We start from the raw sequence: 26058 nt of genomic DNA on the forward strand, positions 1-26058 counted from the left end.
TCACTTTCATGTGTCTTTGTCTAAAGAGTTTTATATGTGCGTGATTAAAAAATAAGGAATGGGGTTGTCTTAATAATCTGATTATGGAAACAATTTATAATACAATTTTTAGGTTTTAATTTTTGTTATGTAGGTCAATTTTACATATGTTAGAGTGTATTATTTATAAGTGGTTTGTTTATATGTAAGAGTTATTGACAGTAAGCAATTTGTTGTTCTTTAATATCACCGCAGCTATTATAAAGGATAATAAATCAAAAAAGTACAATGAGTTTACCTTAGCAACGAATGCATGAAAGGCTCACATTAAGATCGTGGCTCAAACATTTGATAGCTTGAAGTATGACTGCATACAAAACATTTAACAGAACTTTTGTGCTAATATTCGTATACTATTGTAAAAAGAGAGTAAGTTTATTAATAAGTTAACCAAGGTTGGCTTGGCTTGGCTACAATTTTTAAACATTATTTAATGTGACAATAAGCCTATAAGCTTAATAGTCGTAATGCTACTATTGTGCGCTCAACAGAATTCGAGACGTTACTGTTTAAAACTTAGCTGCTACGAAAGTACGTTTTCTTTCTTTTCTAAGTTTTCGAAAATCACAACTATATTCCTACTCACAGATTGTACGGTATTTAAATGGTGTCTAGCTTAAAGCAATGGATTTTGAGTATCTGCAAAGAAACTTAACAAGAATGCGGAATCTATCAGCCATAGTTATTCCGGCCACAAGAAGTTGGTATCTTCAACAAGAATGTTTACTTCATCTGTGGAATCATCTTCGGCTTGTTAATTCTGATGAAAATTAAGGAAAAGAAGAAAAAGACAAAGAAAGAAAACAGAAAACAGGTCTTAAGACCACAAATTCTGACTGTAATTTATCTGTTTATATGGAAAGATTTTGCTCGTTTATCCACAAATCTTAATAGCTTCTATTTTAACCCGAAGTCGGACATTCCAGAAGCACGCAATTTAAGATATACTGACATTTGGTAGATTAACAAAATAAAAATTCCACTCTTAATTTTAATAGAATGATGTATTTTGCATAATAAAGTACATCTGGACTGATATACATTTCATCTGTATAAGCATCTTTCTTTGTTTTAGAAACAAGTTTTCATGTACAATTACTCGTGATTTTTATGTTCGTACAATATGAAACTGATTTTTTTAAATATAATTAACACATACTTTAAATTATTTACTAACAAAATATCAAAGATAATTTACATTTGGCCATGCATACTTGAAAGCAAATACAAAAACACATTTTACGGCAAGAAAAGATCATGATTTGTTTAGATTTCATATTGTTGGAAAAAAGTAGAAAGAGTACGAAATAGAGTAATACATATACATATACTTATCTTGTTAACTACAGTAGTTGTTTCTTTTTAAAAAATATATTTTGGTACAATTAAACTATGCAATATGAACAGAGGATGATGAGTAATTACAAACAGAAATATATATATACCACTGTACATCAGGAATGCTAATGACATGTTTCATGATCAATGCAGATCGCAATTTGACTACTCCTATATTTCGGAAAGTTTCCCATATCTGGAAAGTGTTTCTCCAACATTTTCAACTTCATTTATGAAAGTGCATGAGCATTGGATCACAATAAGAAGCTAGATGTCAGAATAAATATGAGGTACTAATTATTTCATATTAATTATGAGCCAATGTGGTCCCTTGACAATATGAGCCACTCAAAAATTGCGAACTTAGACTATAGTTCTGTCAGTAACACACAGATAACTAGCTGATATATATATATTATGCATATAACAAAGAGAAACGTTCCTATAATCATCATCACAGCCTTATTTTATGTATACATATGTCAATAATAAAGACTGTATCGTTCCTTTTTACAAAACGGGCATAGGACCAAATACCGAATACATAAATGAAGTTCGTCCAGATATGGGATTTTCTTCGAATGACCGCTGCGAATTTAGTACACTTGAGAATGCCTCACAACTGGCAGATGTGTACAAGATCTCAACAATTTCCTTTTCTTTTTCGAATGGGCATTGCCTTCTTTATTGTCGGTCTTGATAAATATACCCTGATACCTTCAAGGTAAAGTAAGTAGTAATATGAAGAGTACGACCATTGTTTACATTCTATGCTGCCACTGATTAAATATATGTTTCATTTTTACGCAACAAGTGCAAACAATTTCGTTTGTGAAGTCCAAACATAATCAATATCAATAAATTTGAGTATAAAAGAAACTGTCATACTCAACCGGCAATGTTGAAATTCTACACTTTCATGCACGGGAAGGATATAATCGAAATTTATACACAAAATCGGGGGAAAAAAATAAGATATCCCATACATGAAAGAGAATTTTCTTTTCTTAAGTATAGTCTACTCAAGACAGGCAGCTCGATATTATCATTACGTATTTCTAATCTTCCCTGGAACATAGTTCTTATCAATCACTGGCTCCTGAAGGAACATATGTAAACACCTTTCATTCTGTGCCAAAGGATGGCCTGCTATTCTAGAAATAAAGAAAAAAGAAAAAAAGCTAAAATTTGCAATATTAACTAAACTAAAAATTATTAAAGTACTACACTTTAAAAACGACTTATACTTTAACAAACTATGGCAGATACCGTACACAGGTTATATACACAGATATGTGATTCCCAAATTTTATGAAATCAGGTACTTCATTACGCTCCTAATATAACTACACAGATCTCAAAAGAAACTGAAGTGTACAGTTGTCGACAGAAGTAAACGGTACATTTTATTTACTGTGTGTTTCGGACGACAAGCGGCATGTCCTTGAGTTGGCTTCACACGGCGTCCAATTGGCTTTGAGCGGTGTTGAGAATTCGCAACAAGCAGTTCTGCACGCTGACTTCTCGCGCTACTGCGAATCTTGACAATACCAGTGGCGCTTATTAGAAATATTCTATAACACATTAGCTGTTCACTTTACGAAGTAGAGAAAAGAATTACGAACACATACTGAAAACTACGTCAGCTGCTTTTTAACTACGTGAAAACTACGTCAATTCTTTTTATGTCAGCTTCTCGTCATGATACACACTTTTAAAGGTTTCCATATAAAACACGCTCGTCTAATTTCCAGTGGATTTTGTTTCGATTTGAATAGAACTCACAACATTTATTACATGATAATTAGGGGTGTAGCCAGCAGGTTGTTCTAGGGGAACATTACTTTCAGGGGGAGGTAAGCTTTTCACATATTAAAAGCAGAACAAGTTACCTCCTTCAGAATATGAAAGCATTGTAACTCAACCATACATACATACTATACACACATTATATTTTTACTATGCTACCTTATCAAAAGATGGATCTTGACAGTACTGAAGTCGAAAACCGGATTGTAAGAGACGAAAATGCTGTTTATGGCAGTCTGCTTATCTGATTTTGTTTATGTGGGTTAAAATAGTAAAGGAAAAAACTCGAAAAAATACCAACTGAGGTATTATTATGCAATAATATGAGTTCACAGTGCGTCCAGTTTGGGAAACGAGAATATAAGGCACATGATTAATTTTAGTTGTTTTAATTAGGTAATGGAAACCGTAGTGACGATGTTTGATTTTTTAAAATTTTCATATTTTATTATAATCGTCTCTCATTTGCATTAACTATTAAATAAGTTTGTTAAACATATACCAAATGAACCTCATTTCGGGGCTGGAAATAGTTTGGAAAGACAGGGCCCCCATTTTCCCCGTGGCTACATCCCTGAGAATAGTAAGTGAGCGAATTAAATGTCAATCTGCAATCTGATCCATATTTTATATATATATAGTGAGAGAGAGAGAGAGCATCATAAAAACAGAAAGTATGAGAAGTTCGTAATATTGTTTTTACTTCAAGATAGATTCTTCCTTACCCGACAGAAGAAACGCAGTATGTTTTCTATTTACTTATTTTTTTCACGTTTCACTGCCTTATTAAGTGTGACCACTTATTTCCTCTTTCCTCCTCTACAAGGGATTCAAAAGCACCAGGAGTCTGAATGGTGTCATAAATTATCGTAACCCAAAACAAACTCGATCATATCGAGTTGCTTAGGAATCAGACGGATTGTTTTTGTGAAACCTAGACCAAACCCAAGAGTCTAGGTTTATGAAAACTGATAAGGAAACAAAGGGGCTAGTTGTGTAGGAACGTAACTTCTCTTCTAGCATAAACATAATTTATCAGTGTCTGGGTTGCTTTCTTTCGTGGTAGTTCGTTTGTTCCCCTAAATTGTATTTGACAATGTCTTTAAGTAAACCGAATACAAGTGCGGAGTTTTCTCTTTATATATATATAAAACTATGAAGTCAAGCTCGAAGAATTATTTTTTGTGTTTACAATTTTTGGAACCCATAATAATAAATTTACAAGACTCAGATTCTGACAATAACGAAATATTAACTGACATAGACGATTGTGAAAGTGAGGAAGACGACCCTTTAACAGTTCTACTGGAACAAGTTAACAGGTAAGTAATTTAGTTGCTATATATACTTCTAAGATGCACAGTCAAAATTCTCGATTTTGCTGGAATAATATATTTACATTGTAAATAATGTTGCTATGTATGTGTCATAATCTAAGCTGGTGGAAGAGCGAGAAGGGAAAGGGGAGTCCGCAATCCGGCAACAGCGCGCAGCATTGGATACTGCCCGTGATGCTTTACATCTGAAACACACAGTATATAGATATTATTTCACATAAAATAGACACAGGGCGTTTTTGTGATAGAAAGACTTAGACTTCTGAAGATGATAGAGGAGGGTCACACGAAACAATTTTCGGCGGGACACCTGAATCCGGAAATGTATGGTTTAGCTGTCACATGCTCAGACATGTATCAGCATCATTCTACAAGCTATGCAACCTGACGGATTGTAAATTATATATCAAAGGATGATTGTTACGGTAAAAAGCCTGGTGAAACAAGGAAACTAGTAAGTTACGGCAGTGGCTGACGTAACAGGGCATGGTAAGATTTCAGCAATAAAAAGTTATAAAATTTATGAAAACATAGTCTACAGTCCTTTCCCGCGGAGTGATATGGGGAGTTTACAACCTCAAGTATGATGAATGCAGACGCAAAGTACCCTAAATAAAACAAAATAACGGACAGACATATTGTGAAAGATTTATTACAACCTGTAAGCGAAGTTTTCTGCAAGAATGCTTAACGGAATGCTTAGTCACTTAGCTGTCGCGTTGAATCGTGAAACTACTTGAGCCTTGTCTTTATAGTCTCAAATACGTAGAACAGAAGAACATATTAGTGACTGTAGGGACAACCTTCAAGCGATTTCTGGATTTAACATGGTGGCTAAGTAACCAGACATTCTATTAAACAAAACATCTTCACTTATAAAAAGACTAGCATAAGAATCATACTTCATCAGGATGAAGGACCTAAAAATTAAACCATGATCAAGGTAGCTTAGACAAGCAATGAGACTACATCATAAATTACAGCAACAATAAAAAGTTACACCTACTGCAACTATGGTGAAATTTGCACAGCACTGGATTCAGCACACTTCACTAGGCATTCACCTAATTCAATGTTAATGCATATCAAAACATTGTTTCAACAAGATGGAAGTTCTGTGTACAGTTTCTCAATTCCGCAGAGAAGTACACAAATCAAACTTTTGACCATAAACGCTCAAGTTAACACAAGAAGAAGAAAGGATAAACATTTGGGCACGAGATGAAGTTCTCAGGATGTAAAAGTCGCAGCGAATCAGGTCTTGATGTCATTTGACAGCTGACAGTTGAAGCTAGTAAGTGTGCAAAAAAAACTTGATAATAGAAAGTAAGGTACTGCACCGTGAAGATGTGTGAACTTTTCCCAAAACTGCACTGCGTTTTACAATTTTATTTCGATAAAGGCGCAAATGCTGCGCCCGTGAAGAAATTTGTGCTCTTTAGTGGCAAGATACATTATCAAAAGCAACAGCCAAAAGACGGTTCAGTCGCTTTGGAAGACGTTCTGGAAATGTTCATGTCCAAGATGCTCCTCGTCCTCGGCGATCGATCACAGAAAAAGTCCTACGAAAGTCGAGCAAGACCAGCGCATAAGCAGTCATGACATCGCCAAGGACCTAAACATTATCACCGGTGTTAAACCATTTGGAGAAAATTGGCTACAAAAAGAAGCTCGATGTTTGGGTGCGTCATTATCTGACTCAAAAAACATTTACTCAATCGACATTCTATTCGTGAATCTCTATTAAAACGTAACGAACACGAGGACGGTTGATCACGAATGATTCAAGTAGATAACCTACGACAACAATCTGCAACTCCAGATCGTGGTCCAAGCGAAGGCAAGCCTCAAAGCTTGTGGCAAAGTTCAAACTCCCGCCCAGAAAGATTATGCTGTGCGTATGGCGGAATTAGAAATTGATCATGCATCACGAGTCGCTGTCACCAGGTAGAAAAATGGACTCAGATCTGTGTTGCCGACAATTAGTGCGAGCACATTTAGCTATTATAAAGGTAACCAAGAAAGTTCTGTCGCTTTTTGAGCCACCATTTTCGAACATTCATATGTCACCCAAGACGTACCTGGAAGATCAAAAGTAGTCCCCATCAGGATCGACGACCTTCTGCCAACGTTCTAGAAGGCCATGGATTCCATCGTGGTAGAACTTGGTGGGGTGGGTCGTGAACCGAAGAAGGTATCAAGTGCATTTTGCATCTCTACTAGGAATTTGAACTGGCGTCCTCTAAGGTGACTTTCCAAGGAATGCAACAGGTGATAATCGGACAGTGCAATGTCGGGGGAATATGGCGGATTCAATAGTTTCCCATCCAAGGCGTAGTGTGGTGTCCCGGTGGTGGGGCTTAGCGTTGTCCTGTAACAGGAGGATTCCTTTGCGTCTCAGAAGTCTTGAGTTTTTCTTGAACACGGTTCAACTGCTGACAGTACACAGCTGCATTGATGCTCTGATCAGCTGGTAGCAGTTTTCGATGCACGATGCCGGGAGCAGTCCACCAAACACACAGGAGGACATTCTTCTGGTGCAGTGCTGGTTTCGGTTGTCTTGGAACTGGTTCATGGGATGCTTAAAAATGACGACGGCGCCGTGGAACTTCGTACAGGACCCACTTCTCATCACATGTCAACACCATGTCCAGAAATGGCCCCTTTCTCAGACCATAATTTAGCGACCATTTATTCTCTTACAATTCCCCTTGCCCACAGTAGCGTCACTGCACGTTTTGATTCGGGGCTGGAGCAAGTCCCCGATATACACAGTTTTACATTCTTTATACTACTGATTAAAATGTATATACGTCAGGGGGATAACTGCTCACCTGCCCTCCCCAAATAACGCTCCTGCTTGCCCGAAATACTAAAGAATTAATTTCCATGAAGAACATATTCCAATATTGCTTTCTGTTCAAGAGTAAACATAAGACAGTTGCATTAGGGCCTAGCATCCCTTTCAACACTGAGGTTATATAAGATCTGGACCTACTGCTTAACATGGAATCTGAACTACATGAGCTCCTGTCGGGAATGGAACACGGACCTGCCCCAGAGTAAACATTAAAGACACGAGAAGCTGTGATTTATATGTGGCCCAGAAGTAGGTATACAGTACCGTACTGTATTTTATATACTTTTTTATTGTCATCCATCAGGTAGACTTAATTTCTGTATTATTTGTTCTTAATGTGTTTTTACTTACATCTTAAACTCGGAAGAGCCGAAAGAAATAAACCCATAAACTAGGATGTTATACTTGATCAATGCAGGGATGTATATCTACTTTGGGCCATCCTATATATATATTACAATGTAAACTCTTGATATATTCATAAATTTCTAGTATTCAAACATGAATGCTCTTTTGTCACTAAAATGAAGATTTACAAAAAACTCATGTTCAAATAGAAATTCGTACGCGAATCCATTACTATATCCAGAAGACCAAGGGCACATGTTCATTAGACTCTTCCATTTGCTTCTATTACTAGTCGGACGATGCTGTACTTTCCATAGGCAATTCTCTCGTATCAAGTAATATTGCAGTTTTTGACTTTCACCATGTTTTATTGACATACTTTGTGATTGTTTTCTACACGCCACCTGAAAATTTACTCGGAGACAATATCCACATGGTCTGTTTCTATTAGAGATGCATAATGCTCTGTAATGGAATGGAGAGAAATATATTTTCCTTGTAAGGAGAGCTGATAGACGTAAGGATCTAGGTTCAAATGTTTGAACTTAAGACTGGAAGGCAGTCTAGGTTTTTTGTGACCAGAAGTGTACCAGAAAGAAACTAAGGAGATACAGAAAACTATGTCCAGTCAGCAAAATAATCACCAATTGAAACTACAGCCTTAATTCCCATGCCTAACACTTCTACTGAGGCAGAAAAAAAGGATTACACAGAAAAAGTACAGGGATTGTTTGTAGCATGTCATTCACCTCGCACTGTGTATTTCCGTCACAATGTTTTTGGAGAATGTCAAACAGGCTAAAATCTAAAAGAACAAAACGAAGTGGGGTAATTGCAGCGAAATTCCTGTACTTTCCCACATGTAACTACTTTCCCACGTGTGTCAGGAGGAAGGTGGGAGAATGTATGTCCTTGTAATAGACCAGTGCACAGTGTTCAGCAATGCAGACCATAACCATCTAACTGGTAACAGCAGATCTTTGCCGTGACTGGTTGTCAGCGAATCAAAACCGATGATACTGAGCACATCCCATCACACTCTAAAACCCACTGCTTGCAACTAATATTGCAGTAAAATACCAATTTCAACCTCCCTTTCTATTTTGTACAAAAGCGACTTCTGGAACAGGTCAACAGCGAACCCGGAATGCCCATACGCTGCTGCTTCTATTGTGTTTGCTCGTTTCTTAAAGTTAGTCCCTCTTTTCAGCATCAAGGCAATGTGAGAGGTGAACGTACAGTTTAAGGTGGAATCCGAAGTACTGTAATGCGCTCAATGTTCCATCCGGAGTAGAACCCGGGATCCCGAGCGCCCAGACTAGCAGGAAGGACTGCTCCTGTTATGGTGTCAACGCGTAGGATACATATTGTCCCAGTTTAGAGTAACCAGACCCGAAAAATGGTAATACACGTCATACGGAATCCATCCTTCCATTATTTGATGTGGGTTCTTCTCTCCATATGTTTGTAGAACGCCTTTATCAAGTTCACAGAGTCTCTCTAGTTGATCAATACAAGGGCGGAGTGAAAAGTCCTCGGCCTGACAATGAAAGACTGCGAATTTTAGTTCAAAAATGATTTTATTTTTCGACATAATCTCCCTTAACTTCAATACACTTGGTCCAGCGTTTCTCCAACATCAGTATTCCTTCCCGGAAGTGAGAGTCTGGAAGGTTGTGAAAATAGTCATCCACGACCATCTCAACTTCTTCATTCGATGTGAGGCGCTTCCCAGAAAGAAATTTCTTCAAGTTTGAGAAAAGATAGAAGTCCGATGGTGCCAAATCAGGAGAACATGGGAGATGACCGAGCAAATCGTACCCTAAATCCCTCAGTTTTCCCATCGCCAACGCACCCTTGTGCACAAGTGCGTTGTTCTGGTGAAAGATTATTTCCTTCTTCAAGCCAGGCCTCTTCTCGCGAATTTTGGCATCCGACTGGTCAAGAAGGTTGGAGTAATATTCGCCTGCAATTGTTCTCCCTTTTGCAAGGTAATCAATTAAGAGGATCCCTTTCCCATCCCAAAATACACTGGCCATGACCTTTCCGGCCGATACGATCGCCTTCGCTTTCTTGGACGCTGCTCCACCGGCTTCCACCCACTGCTTGGACTGCCGTTTCATTCCTGGCGTGTAGTGGTGAACCCATGTCTCATCCATTGTCACAAATCGCCACACAAAATCAACCGGATCCCTTTTGAATCGGTTCAAAGATTGCTGCGAAAATCGTTTTCGCTGTTGCTTTTAGCCAGCAGTCAGCAAATGCGGCACCTATCTTGCGCAAGATGTTTCGCACCCGTTCCTCCGATACCCCCACACTTTCAGCTATCTCACTCACCTTCACTCGCCTGTCGTCCAACACGATATCATGCACTTTTTCGATTGTTTCCGGTGTGGTTGTGGTTTTCGGCCTTCCTTCACGTGGGTCATCTTCGAGGGATGTGCGATCACGTTCAAATTCAGCTGCCAACTTTTTAACGGTTGACACGGAAGGAGCAGGGTCCCCATAAACCTTTGTCAACTTCTGATGAATTTTCGTAGGGGTTAACCATCCAAAACGGAAAATTAGATCACCGCACGATACTCAAGTTTATCCATTTTCACAACTAACACACAAGACGTCTAACTGCAACAATACCTGCACACAAACTACTTGAGAGAACAAGTTGACACTTGTTATACGAGCAACTGAAAAGCGCCCCTAGGCAAGAACAATAAAATTTTGTTGATTGGAGTGCCATCTTTGGGTCAGTCCTAGAACTTTTCACCCCGCCCGCGTAACATAAGTGTTCCCAAAAAGGAATTTTCTAAATCATATTTTAACATTTGCAAACATAAAGAGTCATGTGGATGTATGCAGGACTGTGCCATTATGGTCGCTGAATGTTCTTGATGGAACTTAATGAATAAGGTATCGTGTGTATTTTCGACATTACCTTGTTCAAATATATGCCAACACCCCTACACATTTATACACAATGAACACTTATATCTCGATGAAGTTCCTTCCGCCCTTAGTGAATTAATAACTCGCCAGTAACTTGATTCCATGCCCGTACAAAAACTATTTTTCTTTACGGGAAGATAATAATTTATAAAACACTTACTTGTTTACAAATACTTCTAAACCTTTTCTTCTATCTTCAATAAAGTCCTCTTCAAAAATTCCATCATCCCCTCTGAATGGAAGTTGCCTCTTCCACGCTTTACCAGGTAATGGTGGTACAACAATCTACACAATGAATAAAATATAAAGGTTTAAGTTATAACTTAAGCCACTTGAAAGAGCTATTTTATCAATAAACTTGGAAGGTACTAATCTTGTACTTCTCCATCCTATTACATATATAATGTTCAAAAAAATCAGGTTAAACTTCAAATATTTGCTACCTGCAGTCAGTATTCTGAAGACATAGTTAAGGAAAGGTTATAGTGGGAACAGAACATAACTTGGCTTGTGCACAACATCGTGTCCGTTGGTTTTCTCGGGGTACTTCTGTTTCCTCCTCCTTTCTCATTCCACAAATTTTTCCATCATCATTCACTTGATTTATCATAGTCTCCCTTAACCTAATGAGTATGATCGTGGGACGCTGAAAGACTTAATTTCATTTTGGTTATAATAATAATAATAATAATAATAATAATAATAATAATAATAATAATAATAATAATAATAATAATAATATTTTGGCAACAGATTCTGTCTATTAGTAGGATACAACATATAACAGTCATAATAAATGTTCGACGTTCTTTCATCACAGCATACAGCCACTAGTGCGCCAAGAGAAAAAATGCACACACAATACTGATTACATCACAATACTATACATAGAAAAATATATAGTAAACTATTGATGCAAATGAAGTAGAAGTATTAGAAATTTGGATTAAAAGAATTAATGTTCTTGGTACTTAGGCCGATCTTCGTCCTCAATGTCCCCTACAACTATTTAAGATAAAAAAAACTACTTCCATAATAGGAGCAACAATATAATAATAATAATAATAATAATAATAATAATAATCACTGGTAAATAAAATCATGTTGCTGTTCCACAAAATATGGATCTAAATAGAATCTCTGTGCTGCTTCTACGGTTCGTTATGACGATGAACGTGTCAATAATATATTACAACTCTTCTTCAGAACACTAATATTATTCAAACAAAGAGTTCGCAAACTTAAAATTCCGATATCGCCACTTTGGCCAATAACATCACTGACAGTTATCATCAACTACAAAGGCAGCAGCTCAGATTTAAGATCTGTATACTGTGGAACAGCTAGAAGTTTTATTTGCCAATGTTACTTATTTTTTCATGTCATCTTATAACTAATTTAAATACATCCTCCCCACTAAAACATTTTCTTACTTATGTCTTGCTAATGTTGAACTGTCGGCGAAAATATGACCTTAAATATTTATTTTTGGACAATATATAAGAGGGTTAAAAAAAAGCAAGATGAATAGTTTTCGCGTATAAAGGCATCCAGTTAGTAAGTAGAATGCATTATTTATAATATCGATTATATACTTCTGCTATATTACTCAAAGAATATTGAAATTAATACCAAGTATCAACATATTGAGAAACAATTTCTTCGAAACTTCCTTACGTAAGTTATTGAAATTTCCTAACATAATATCAACCTGTTTTCTCTTATAGACTGAAATCTACTTATTATATAACCCTAAATACTGAAGTCACTAACTTATACAATCATCTCTGATAGTTCGGTGAACGTATTCTGGATAAGTAGAGTCCACCAAACATGCTTTACTGTCCTTCAAAGTAGTCCTCGTCCATGATGATTCATTTTCAAAAACGAGTACAAGTCATATTTTAATTTCAGGCCAATTTTCACTTGTAGAAACAAAAAAATCATCTAGGAAGGCTAGATCATTTAGTATGGCGGATGTGCGAAAGAAAATCCCTTTTAGACTTCAGACGTTGCACAACTATATTGTACAAGGTCTTGTATTGTCATGAAGAAGGAACCAAAAGCTCGCCAAAGTGGGTCCAGCCCGAAAAAAAGTTTTTTTTTTTTTTTGATTGAATCCACGTTAAAAACATCTTGTATCACTTTTTCTTTCATAGAGTGAATTAGACATTTCCTCCACATTAAGATCAGTCAACATTTAAAAATTTACTTACTTTGAAATAATTAAAGATCCAGGCAATGTATAATTTTGTATTCATATTTGAAACTAGAGGTAAGCATCCGTCGTTGCCTAATCTTAATTCAGAACCTAGATTTAAAAAACACTAATGTCATTTATTACCCGGGTATTTATCCTCTGCTGTTATATAAGGCCGAAAAACAAAACGTGATGTGGGTTGCATATAGGCAAAGTTAAAAAAAAATTCGGATTAAGGCATTATATGTCTGGCCTTTTGGTATCTATGACCATTTAATCTCGTCACGATGTCCCTCATGATCACTCTACCCGGAGAAGTAGCCTGGAACATTTATGTTGGATTCTATCCCGGCATTTGCCTAATGCGAATGAGGAAAACCCAGAGGAGATCACTCTGGATGGCTAGCTTAAAAGGTTCTTACACCTTTCTGGTCAAGTGTCCTCACTTGAAACTGATCCGGAACCACTCGCACCAAAGGCGAAAGCATTTGCAATACGCTACGCGAGGTTATCGCTCTTAAAAAATAACAAGAGAAGAAACGCGTATAACTCTTGACCTTAACTTCCCCTCCCCACCTACGAGCCGAAAATCGGAAAAATAGCTTCGTTCACAATTAGGTCTGGTAAAAATTATCTGGGTACCAAATTTGGTGGCAGGTGGTTCCTTTCCATGTAAAATTTTGTCCAAACAAACACATTATTTTATATTTAACTATACGTAACATACACAATTTTACATCTTAAAAAGGCAAAACTTCGAGAACATGGCGCCCTTCAAGGCAGGCATCGATTTAGGCCAATCCTGGTACACAGATACCATTGACAATAGCAGTAATTGCACTACACAAGGTCGGGAAGACAGCAGGCGAGATTTTCAAGCTCCTGAAACCCCTACAAATTAGCAAGAGATTTGTGTATTGCGCCATACAGCGATACACCGAGACTGGAACGGCAGCTGACCGCGCAAGGAGTGGCAGACCACAAACGGTACGAATCCCGCAGGTCCAGAAAGCAGTCGCAGCAAGAATTCGAAGAAATTCTGCTCGAACACAAAGTGCGATGGCTGCTGAGATGAACATAAGCAGAAATTCCATGTCTCGTGTGCTCAGGAGTGACCTACATCTACGGGCGTATAAGAGGCGGACTGGTCACTTTCTGATCCAAACATTCATGTCGCAGAGGGTCCTTAAATCAAAGAGACTGTTGCAGCGTTACGCCAACAATCTGCACAGAAAGATTCTGTTCACTGACGAAAAAGTGTTCACAATTGAGCAGGCCTACAACGCCCAAAATGACCGTGTGTATGCCACGTCATCTACTGCAGCTGCTGAAGCAGCTCCAAGGGTTCAGAGGGCACATCATCCTGCCTGAGTGAGGTTTGGTGGAGAGCGAGTTACTTAGGCACAACCCAGCTGCATTTTTGCGAACAAGGTGTTAAAACATATGCCAAGGTGTACCAGGACACTGTGCTAACACATATAGTGAAACCACTGTCTGCTACCACGTTCCCTGAAGAAAGGATTCCGCTCCAGGCCACAAAGCGAAAACAACCCAGGAGTGGCTAGCAAGAAACGTCTCCGACTTCATTTCTAACGCTGATTGGCTTTCTAGTAGCCCGGATCTTAACCCGTTGGACTACAAACTTTGGGCAGTCCTTCAGGCAAAGGTCTGCCATAAACGGCATCCATCTGTCGACGGTCTGAAACAATCGTTGACCTGAGAGTGAACAATTTTCCCATGGACGTGGTGCGTAATGCCATTGACCAGTTTGCGGACAGACGTCGTGCCTGCATCAAGGCTAAGGGGGGACATTTCGAAAAAATGATTCGTGCGTCAGGTGTAAAACACATCAATGTAAAACATGACCAAAATAAACTGCCTTGGCGTTAGTACTCTCTGTGTTATTCACATTCAAACTTGTGACAGTATTTATGATATAACTAGGTACATAACACACGCAATTTTACATTTTTAAATCTGAAGCAAAAGGCAATAAAATTTCGAGAACATAGCAGCCCACAAAATAGGCATCGATTTGGGCAGGAAGGATACTTTCTATAAGTTGACCAATTTCTGTGCAACAAATGGTGGCCGAAATAGATAGGTTCCCTTATATTGTCAAATACAGCTTGACTGATTTTACCGTTATTGAACAATTTGCTCTTCAGCCATGACAATTAGAAATTAAATTTCTAGTCTGTCGGCATCTAAGCACATTTAGCCCGTCACGTATATGAGAGTTACCGTCACTCGGCGAGCATACTATTCGAAGAAAGGAAAGGAAGGAAGCGGCCTGGGACCAGTATGTTAGGTACCATTCCGGCATTTGCTCGGTGTGAATGAGAGAAACCCAGGAAAGCCCACCTCAAGACGACCGGCGTCTCAAAAATCATAAATAGCTACGCCATTCACACACGCTCCTTTTCTTTAAAAATTCTGGGGGGTAAAATGACATTGTTACACTACAAGAAAAACCTACACGTGGAAAAAACCGAGTCAGCCACACACGTCAAACATGAATACGAGACTGCATGTGGACAACGGGATATCCACGTTTCAAGATAGAGAAACTATGCATATGGCGAAAAGCTCATTACAAGTTATGTGGAATGGTGTGGTCACCCTGTGTAAAAGAATACATGGGACAATGTATCGTCATTTACGCATAGCAAAATGCTACAACGGAACTTTTCGTTCGATTGTTCCAAACCCTCAGTCAGTCTGTCTATCTATATAAAGTGAAAATGATCCTTAATACACACATATATACAGAGATATTTACCAAACCTTTAAAATGAAAGACCATACATTATTCCCTGGGTGCTACAACGTTGTGTATATATGCATGCAATTTGTGCGTTTCGTGCCACTCTTTCAGGAATAAGAAACATTTCGAGACTTTCTATGGCGTAGCAATAGACACTATCACACTTAACTTTCCACAATTTGAGAAGAGACCGCTGCCTTACAGTTATAAAGTATATGTGGTTGATGAAAACCAATGACACAATAGCTGAAATAACCCAAAGATAAAATAGAAGTAAAACAGGGAGGCAAATAAACGACAAAATTTTACTAGCACAAGAAAAAAGCTACTAGCCCACCTCCCAGGGAAGGTTCTAGATTACTGGTCCCCCTGTATTTTTCATAAATAGAAGTATTTGCTTACCTGATACATGCTCCTTTTTTCCTTATGCTTGCGATGATGATGTTTCTTTAGTTGCTGTGAACACTATTTATTATAAATTATATTAACCGTTTTGACAAGTCGTTACGTTTTTCAAATAAGAATATGTTAGTATTTGCATTAGAGGGTTTTGCGCCATACGTGTGTAGAAATGTTTATTGTTGTCGGGGGGCTTGCCCCCCATGCTTTGAAGGTGTATTTACCTTTTTGTAAAATAATAATACTTTAGGTTTTTGAAATAGTCGAAGGTTTTCGTGCTATATAGTTCTATACAAAATTGTGTTTGTTGGGAGGAACGGACATGCGGGTCAGAGGTATAGGTGACCCGGAAGATCCGAAAAAGTGTACTATTTTCTTCTGGGTCATCTATATCAGTGACCCGCATTCAGAGAAGGGGGACCAGTAATCTAGAACCTTGCCCACATCCCACAATAGAAATCATTTACTTACCTTCGCTATTTTAGTAGTGATATTAAAAACTCGCCCGCACCGATGAACCTCTTTCCTAGGCGAGTGGTAATTTGCATCCCTGAAGTAAAATAAAAAACTAAGGGGAATTTACATACCATCTATCAGCAAAATATCCAGCACTTCTAACTCTCGAGAGTATTTCAAAAATAAAAATCGAAAACTAAACATGAAGTATAGTAACAGTAACAGACAACTGACAATTATTCACCTAAAAAACTACCAATATTTAATAAAACTATACAGTTTACTCCGTAACACAGAGCCAACATCATTAAATAATTACTACTTACCTTGCTGTCCCTCTCTAATTCATTTCTCAGCCATTCAAAGTCGCTGTACCTCCGACGTACACTGGATTCTTTAACTTTAAAAACAGGTAAGTTTGTCTGAAAGAAAATATACGATTTCGTGAATAATGACATGTAGTAAATAATAAACATACCGAGCCGCATACCAACAAAAGCGTATCTCCATGTTTCTTCACCGTAATCTCGAAACGAAAAATGAAATGAAATCTTTAAGTTTTACGTCCCACGATTATGCCGGTTAGGCTAAAGGAGACGGTGATGATGAGAGATGAGTGAAATGGTGGAATGAAGAAAGTGAGAGGAAACGGGAGAACACCGAGAAAACCCACGAGCACGGTGTTTGTTCACCACAAAGTTCACTTGGCGGAGGCTCGGATCGAACACGGGACCCCAAGCACCAGTGAACGCTCTACCACTGAGCCACCACGCCCCCCAGTAATCTCGAAACGAATGTGAATTTGAGTGCAATATTCTTTGAGTAGGGTTCAAGAACCAGGGTTGGCAAAAACCATGGTTTTTATTGAAAAAATCAAAAAACCAGGTTGTTTTGTTTAAATAATTTGCTCTATGTATTTATATCACATATGGACAGAAATAAGCTTGTTTCGCCTTGGTGTTAGTATGCAACAACCGAGTTATGCTGGAAGGGGTCACATAAGCTTAAAACGGAATCCAAACCGCTTCTCGGCTTACATACGAGAGAAACTGTTCTCCACTTGAGCTGGAAACTGGGACTAATTGACCACAAATGCGATACGTCTGCCGGCTCACTCACGAAGGACTCCTGATAAAAATACGTTGACTGACCCCTGAATATTTGTTAATATAATCGTCAAGAGTCATTAGGACAGAAGGGAAAAAAGATAAACAATTGCACAATTCGAACCATTATACATAATTACATATGCACAATTTCAAAGTACTACAAATCACAGAAGAACTAATTTAGTCCAGGTCAGTTCACTACAACTTTTATTAGTCCAAGTTAAAGAAATATAACGACTTACTTTGCATATCAATAAGAAAAGTGAATCAAGATACGAATTATTTGAGTCCACTTTGGCTCATTTATACATAAATAGTTACCAAAGATTCTTGTTATTTCAATAATTGCCTCTCGTGGAGTTTGTATGACCCCCTCCCTAAAAAAGTAGCATTTCGATGTATTTTATTAATAGTAAACATTAAAACGAAACAATGTTTAGAATTTTCCTTTAGTTGTATAAAAACTATAAACAAACTATAAAAAAAAATCACAAAAGAAACATACAAAGTCACATAAGAAAACTTGCTTTTGGAATATAATATCTTTGAGTAAAGAATGTGGAATTTAGGTCTGAATATAGTACGAATAATATATGGGAGTGAAATGTGATAATCCACAAAAGTGTGTTCAAGATTGTACGATTTTACACTTTTACGATTTCTAGTTTAAACCATTTTTTTTTTTTTTTTTTGAAAAAACCAGCTGGTTTAAACCACCTTGGTTTAAACCAGCCAACCCTGTCAAGAACACTGGTGAACATCATTTGAGTTGTAATAAAGAAAGTAATCAACCTCGTCACTAACCCGTGTTCACTCGCTACACAATACTATGTGAATTGAAGGATATTGTTCCGCAATGGTGGGCCAGCATTTTCACCTATTTTTCTACGATATTCTTCCCAGATTTCGTAGTTTTATGGTCTTATACATTAAATTAGGCTCACATATTTAATTCTTACAGTATTCCCGAGCGAGCGTTAGCGAGTGATGGAGGTTTAGAGCCCCGCAAGGCACGATGAATCCTCTTTTCGTTACAAATAGTTTACTTTCTTTTCCCAAATAAGTCACTTCCACTTACCTTTACGGTTTGTACAGATCCCTTACGATATTTTGAGTAACTGAACAACTGAACAGGAATATCAACTAACTTCTGTAAATCATTATGTTTAGTTTACAAATTCTGGTTCCCCATCTGGAAACTTACCGAATTGAGTATTGAGCTTTGGTTAAAAAAAACTGCTAACCCAGTTTGGAATAAGAGAATTTACGGTGCTAGATTACTTTTCGTGGACCACATTTTGGAGGTAAAATTCAATACTTTCCATGAAAAGACATATTTATAAAGAACAAAATTCTGCACGCGATAGAATTCAATACAAAGTAATACACCTGTATTTTAGATTTACAAGTGTAGGGTGACTAGTGTAAAATCATTACAAGTGCTTCATGACGAATAAAATAATTCAGCGCATACAAAGCATGACTATTAGAAACTATTTTGCACCACGTATGTATTTCTGTAATGTGTACAGAAGCTGAATGTTATGTTTACGAGGCATTGCTAATATGAAACGATGATAAGTGCTGTTGAAACTCGTATCATTGCCAAAATCCACTTGTTTTCGCTATCATCGCTGACGTGCCCACTCCCTGCGGACGTACCCCCCCCCCCCGATGCCTCTCAGGCCCACCAGCTTTGCCCTGCCCTGACCGTTAGCATTCGTACATTTTAGTGGTCACCTAGCATAGGTTTATTTGTGTATTTTGCATTGCAGTTTTTATGGCACACATCCGGACATGCTATTTATATGCAAATCATCCGAACATGCTATTTATATCGAAGAGTGTAATTTTTCAACAATTACTTGTGATGGCCTCCTTAAATTTTATCTATTGCAAGTGAGATATTTTCATGTCACCTAGCGCAAATCATTTAGGAGACAATAAGAAGGAAATAAGTGAAAGAATTATAATTTTTCAGCAATATTATCTCTAATAGTGCGCCAAAAGTAAACCTGCACGGATGTACTAAAAAGAACTGACACCAAATTGGTCTGTTCGTGCTGTATTAGGTCTTATGAAATGATATGAAGTCTTATCAAGCGTACTATTCAATTTTGCAAACGATCTTACTTCTCAATTTCTTATAATACAGAACTGTACTTAACTCAATAAATTAATTGTACACATTTGAAACACTGTTTCGCAATCAAACACTACGTCCATAGGAACGTTTACTACGTAGGAGTCTTACATTACCACAAATGGTAACGTAATATGTTCCTGACCTTCAAGTTTCCTGACTGTTACGACAAAAAGCTTATATCCAGTTTCCCTCCTAATCTTGCTTATAAGATTTACAGTGTTACTTCACAAAAAATAGCTACGCGAGCAAAGGATGTTAGAAGTCCTGCAGGCTTTGCTTTCTACTTTTATCACAATTAAAAAAGTACTCTGTTCTGGAGCCATGAAACTAGTTGTGGGAGGTAGTAAATGCCACCCATCAAAATGTGTCTTAGGCTACAAATAAAGTTTCGCTAGTCAGCTAGCCCATAATCAATCAAACAGGGCAGGGTCCTACAACACCAGCCACCCCCCCCCCCAATGAGTTGTCATAAATATAGAAAACAATATGCGCTGCGGGGCTGCTCACCCGCCTTCACTCGCTGGGCAATTCTGTGTGAATTAAGTATTGAGCTGTGGCACAGAATGGTACCAACCTGGCCACCAACCTATGTGGGGGACCTGCGTTCTAGAACCTTCCCTTTGGATTCCATTTAAACACTCAGTCCAGGACCCATATAGCCTCTGTACTGAAAAGGGACGCTTAAGTTGAACGGACAAACTGATCTGCATATATTTGTTGAGTTCTAGTAGATCCAGAAATATCGAATCGAAACTAAATTCACAAAGCGTAATCCGAAATGCACTAAGGACTCAGGATTGAACATTTTGTGTGAGCTAGACACTTCCAATTTTTACCATGTTATTCGAACTCGCTCTAAGTATAGACAAAATGCAGTTATCACCCTACTCAAAACACACCCGGTAATAGTTAAGAACAGCTACTTCTCATCTCCCGTGCACGAAGATACATCTTACTGTTGCACTACCTAAATACCCTAGATAAGTCATTGAATAATTCCTGAAAGTATGGCGTTTCTCGTCCTTCCCTAAATGGGAAGTACGGCTCCTTAACTATAACCACACACCCCTCCCATTCAGTGAAAAACACCTACGGTTAATTAAGCAACTACAAGGGAATGCTTACAAGTTCAAGAGAAGCCATTTAACTACTGCCGGTGGTTGTTAAAATTCCTATTTGCTCACATTTTACGTTTACATTATTAAATTACCAAAAAATCAATTTCAATGCCTTCGTACCTGGCATAAAGTGTTAATTACCGGCTAATGTTCTATGTAACTTTATAAATAGTAGGGCGTACACCACAATGAAGTAGTCTACTTAAGTTTAAGACGAATTCAAAAATACTGCACATAGTTTAATTTACACATATTGTGATTTATACTCACGTGATTTACATATATGAAACGTCTTAAGCTAATACACGTAAATGGTCAATTTTAACTGAAGTTGCACTCACTGCGTTTGATACGCCACGTATTTCGAATAAATTATGTGATTATGAATAATACACTGCGTTTATTTATTGTTTGACAATTACAAAATACGCTTTATAAAAGTTTTGTTATCAAAATATTAATTACTCAGCGTTACTACAGCTAGAAGTAACATTTGACGTTTTAACGACCTATCAGCTAACACTGTTATTAACCTTATTTACAGCTCATTACAAAAAAGCAACTTTAGCCATAACAAAATTATTACCCTCATTCTGACTTCGTAGTCTGTGTATCTCTTCTTCCCAACTCCATGTGTAATGGGATTAATAACATCAATCTCAAGAAAATTGGCTGGTGCAGCATATGCATCGTCTAAAGTCTGTTTCTTTACATTCAACCTTCGAGTAGCATCCACTGTGGTTTCCGCCATACTGCTAACACCTACTGCCAATCGTACTTGTAGATGTCAGCACGTGCCTGATTTTGAAACAATTACCGCACGACTTGACAAAGCAGACGATATACAGGGTTAATGTTTCACAATGCTGCCCCAAACGAACTGCACCGTTTTTAATGCTTACGCCCTCTGAGTGGCCATAATAAACATCCAAGAGGCCATGAGAAGAACGTAAACAGGGCACAACTTACGTGGAACATACTCCTATCCAAAAAGTACCCAAACTTTCCGCTGCTCACTTTGTGAATCGGCATCTGCAATAGTTATTTCTCGGTTATTTCTCTTAAAAGTAGAAAACGAACATCACGTGCTTTATTTCGGCTCTATTACTCATTCAATAACATTGTACGTTTTTTCACATAGAAGCAGGAGAGGGACCAAGAAAAATCGGTGGTAAATAATCTGAATTGAGAACCAAATTTGGTCTAATTGATCCCTCAGTTAATTTTGAGAATTTGCTTGGACACGTGAATGAAAATAAACAAAAGCAAGTTCCTGTTTTAATTTATGGAAGTAAAATTATAAAATCCTAAAAAAACTTTGTATAAGCTAGTGCTCAATAGAAAAGACTAAATGTGTAATAAGTCATAGTGCCATGTTGAATTCATCATTTTATTTTGTATTCACGCGGGCAAGTTTTAAAGCACGTAAGGTTTCTGCACCTTACCAGGAATACTGAACATCCTAATAGTGGACATGCACATGCAAGGTACAGGTCATATTTAGGCACGCCACATTTTTGCAAAATTTACTCTGCTTGGAAACCCACGTTTATAAGGAGCAAATTTTTGCAGGCGGCAAATAGTAAGTAATGCAGGTGTTTTTGTATGTATAAGTGTAAGATTGGTAGTATAAAATCATTATGTGCTATCCTATTTTATGGGACCATAGGTACATCCATGAAATTTGAACTTCTGTTAACAGGAAATGTACTCTTACCGCCCTAGGTAGTGTTTAAGGGAGGACCTGCGTTAGTAGGTGCAGATTCACTTTAGGAGGCCTGAGTATAAAACGAACAAACTTAAAAGCACAAATAAACTTGGGTAGATGGCCACTAAAAAGCACAAATGATATCTTGCAAAAAATGCACTCGTACTGTATTAGATAGTGTTTCTTAAGGAAAGAATTGCATTAATGTTCACAGTTTCACTATAGGAAGTCTGTGTAAAGCACGAACCAACTTATGCTAGGTGGCCACGTAAAAGCATGAATGTTATCGAACAGTGCTGAAGACCGTCCGGACTGAGCAGGCGCCTCATCGATGGTGGGTATGTGCAGAAAATGTATATGATAATAGACCTAACTGACCTTCCGCTGGAATTCTCTCAATTCCTTCCTTCTTTCCTCTGTAATTTTAATTACATTTCTTTCATTTTATTTCATGTCGTATTTCAGACAGGGTTGGCAAAAACATGATTTTTATTGAAAAAGCAAAAAAAAAAAAAGTGTTTTTGGTTTAAATAATTTACTCTATGTGTTTATATCACATATGGACAGAAATAAGTATGTTTCGCCTTGGTGTTATTATACGTAACCGGGATATGCTGGAAGGGGTTACATAAGCTTAAAGCGGAATCCAAACCGCTTCTCGGCTTACATCCGAGAGAAATTGTCCTCCATTTGAACTCGAAACCGGAATTAACTGGTGATACGTCTGCCGACTCACTCACGAAGGACTCCTGATAAAAATACGTTGTACTCATCTTTACATACCTGTTAATATAATCGTCAAGAGTCATTTCAGAAGGATAAAAAGATAAACAGTTGCACAAGTGAAACCATTATACAGAATTACATATGGACAATTTCAAAATACTGCAGAGTACAGAATAACTAATTTAGTCCAAGTTAGTTTACTACGACTCTTATTAGTCCAAGTTACAGAAATACGACGACTTAATTTGCATATCAGTAAGAAAAGCGAATAAAGATACGAATTATTTGAGTCCACTTTGGTTCTGACCCATTTATACGTAACTATATGCCAAAGATACTTCGGATTAAATGCCGGTTGTGGTGCCCCCTCCCCCCAAAAGTACGGCACTTCCATGTATTTTACCAACAGAAAACATTATCAAAACGATACAATAATTAGAATTTTTCTTTGATTGGAATTGCATAACAATAATAACTATAAAAAAACACAAAAGAAACATTCATAAACTTATAAAAAGAACAAAAGTTGCTTTTGTAGCATAATCTCTTTGAGTACTGAATGGGGAATTTAGGTCTGAATATAATACGAATAATATACAAGAGTGAAACGTGATAACTCACAAATGTGTGTTCATCAAGATTGTACAAACCCATACACTTTTACGAAGATTTTTCGTTTTTGGTTTAAACCAACCAACCCTGATTTCAGACATATTTTATCATTCTTGAATCACGCATGCAGTTGCAAAACATTAATTAGGTCTACATCCTTTCTTCCTACAATCTACGGATATGAGGATTTAAAGAATAGGTGAAATTGTAATATATTTTTTTGACATCAGGTACTTCAAATTGCTGTTTTAATTTTCTTTAGTGTTTGAACACGACATCAATCAGCTCTGCCATAACTTAATACTGTTCCCGGACACTATCATCACTACCAGTACGTTACTTCACACGACTCATTGGAACGAGTCGAACATTTTTTTGGATATTTCGATCATCAAGAATCACGACTTACAACACTTCCTGTTATCGCTTCCATGTTTAAAAGTACGTTCTTATGTGTAGACTTTGTATTAAATATTGTCGCGTTTTACGCATGCTACAGGTAAGATCCACATATTTTCTATTTTCGTATATGTTCTTCTGAAGTCAGAATTCATACTTCTTTCGTAAATTTTACAAAACTGTAGTTGCATATCAAAAACGACTGTATTAGATATTACTTTCGGTTAAGCGCCGTAGAATAGGTCCAGGGATATCGTACCTAACCGAAACTAAACTAGCTCAACCTAACTTACAGTAACCTGAAATAAACTCACCTACTCTATCCTAAACTAAATTAGCCTTAAAATGCTAATCTACCCTTGTAGCACAAAAGCTTTATTTTCTGACTAGTTGAGTTGATTATCAGTTTAGCGTCCCTTTCGGCAGCTGGGCTATATGAAACGTGGACTTACAGCTTAACGAGGGATTCGGACCACATGAGCTCCTGCTAAAAATCGAACCCGGTTTTTCCACGCCAATGATGCGTACGCTACCCACTTACCCACGAGGAAGCTCTTTATTTTTTGAGGAAATAATATTCCTGCAGAACATACAAAAATTGTAAAAGTAGAGCGTTACCACTGTGAAACTGTTATAAGTACTATAGGAACTCGTATCACTGCAAAAACTCATTTTTTCATTACTATTCGCTTACGCGCATACGTACCGTGCGTCTCTGACGCGACTGCTCCGTACAGACGCGGTTCCCCATGAGCCGTGACTTGGTTAGAAAGCATTCGTGCTTTGCACTGTAGTTTCGTTGCATAGGTCGAGATACTGTAATTATACGCACATCGTGAAAGAATTTAAATTTTATAACAATTACTCTGGGAGCCCCGTGAACTTTATCTATAGTAAATTGAGTGTTGTAATTTCGCCCGGCGCAAATCTTTTGGGAGGCAATAAGAAGGAAATTAGTGAAAAAATTATAACCTATGCATTACTGCAGTCTGGTTTTATGGGACTATTGATTTGTAAATGAAATGAAATCAAATCTTTCTTAATTTTTATGTTCCACAATTACACCGGCTAGGCTAAAGGAGACAGTGATGTTGAGAAAGAAGGAAATGGTAGAATGAATAAAGTGGAAGGAAACGGAAGAAACCCACGCACACGGTGTTTGTCCATCACAAAGTTTACTTGGCGCGATCTGGGATCGAACCAGGGACCCCAGGTACCAGAGGTGAACGCACTACCACTGAAACTGAATTTTTGAGTATAAAACAAACATAACCTGCTCCTCGGTGCATAATTGCGAAACGTTAAACTAAGAAAAAATGTATATTTGTATGAAAATGACAGAAAGGAATGTCAATCAGAACGCCAGAATAAAAGAACCCTTGAGAAAGTCCGAGAGGACTAAGGTTAAGCCTTTGCAGGAAACTAAACATTCATTACAAGATTACAAGGGTTTACGAAAGGCTAAAACAAATTCACTGAAATAATTTTTTGAAGTATTTTTCATTAGGAGCGAAGAATCAAAAATTAAACACCGGAGAAGAGAATCTGGATAGGGAATGGGATACCATCAACTCAATTTAAATCAACAGAAAATAAATAGCTGAATTATGGTTTCACATTTATTTATTGTTGATATAAAAATAAAATCAATGATTTATTAAATTATAAATTTCTTGGTTACACTGAATTTTCTGTGTACAAGTTTCGAGGACTTCTGATTGCTATTGAAATTACTCATCAT

The 26058-nt window shown here is 37.5% G+C and overlaps 2 protein-coding genes across 3 annotated transcripts in view; one reads left to right on the forward strand and one right to left on the reverse strand.

The window, feature by feature from the left end:
• Window positions 1-1024: 1024 nt before the first annotated feature.
• Window positions 1025-21723, reverse strand: Snx3 (sorting nexin 3). Its single transcript, XM_081729109.1, has 4 exons — window positions 21459-21723; window positions 16826-16921; window positions 10838-10962; window positions 1025-2531 (listed from the first exon to the last, which is right to left on the reverse strand). The coding sequence occupies exons 1-4, from the start codon at window positions 21621-21623 to the stop codon at window positions 2426-2428; spliced, it is 492 nt and encodes a 163-aa protein (XP_081585235.1). The 5' UTR covers window positions 21624-21723; the 3' UTR covers window positions 1025-2425.
• A 93-nt stretch (window positions 21724-21816) lies between these two features.
• The window catches only part of LOC145662964 (tRNA (34-2'-O)-methyltransferase regulator WDR6), an 87166-nt gene continuing 82924 nt past the window's right edge, over window positions 21817-26058 (forward strand). Inside the window, exon 1 of one of the 2 annotated variants that reach the window (XM_081729041.1) lies at window positions 21817-22454. The gene's annotated coding sequence lies outside the window, so the exon portion shown is untranslated. The remainder of the gene's footprint in view (window positions 22455-26058) is intronic. The other variant, XM_081729049.1, reaches the window with a different exon arrangement.

The sequence above is a fragment of the Thermobia domestica genome, chromosome 1 (genome assembly GCF_964235325.1).
Source record: "Thermobia domestica chromosome 1, izTheDome1.hap1.1, whole genome shotgun sequence".
NCBI lineage: Eukaryota > Metazoa > Arthropoda > Insecta > Zygentoma > Lepismatidae > Thermobia > Thermobia domestica.

Coding starts and splice junctions, on each gene's coding strand:
- Snx3 (XM_081729109.1), bottom strand. CDS start 21,623: ATGGCGGAAACCACAGTGGATGCTACTCGAAGGTTGAATGTAAAGAAA. Junction 16,922..21,458: donor ACTACGAAGTCAGAATGAGG/GTAATAATTTTG, acceptor ATTTTCTTTCAG/ACAAACTTACCTGTTTTTAA. Junction 10,963..16,825: donor AATTAGAGAGGGACAGCAAG/GTAAGTAGTAAT, acceptor TTCATTGTGTAG/ATTGTTGTACCACCATTACC.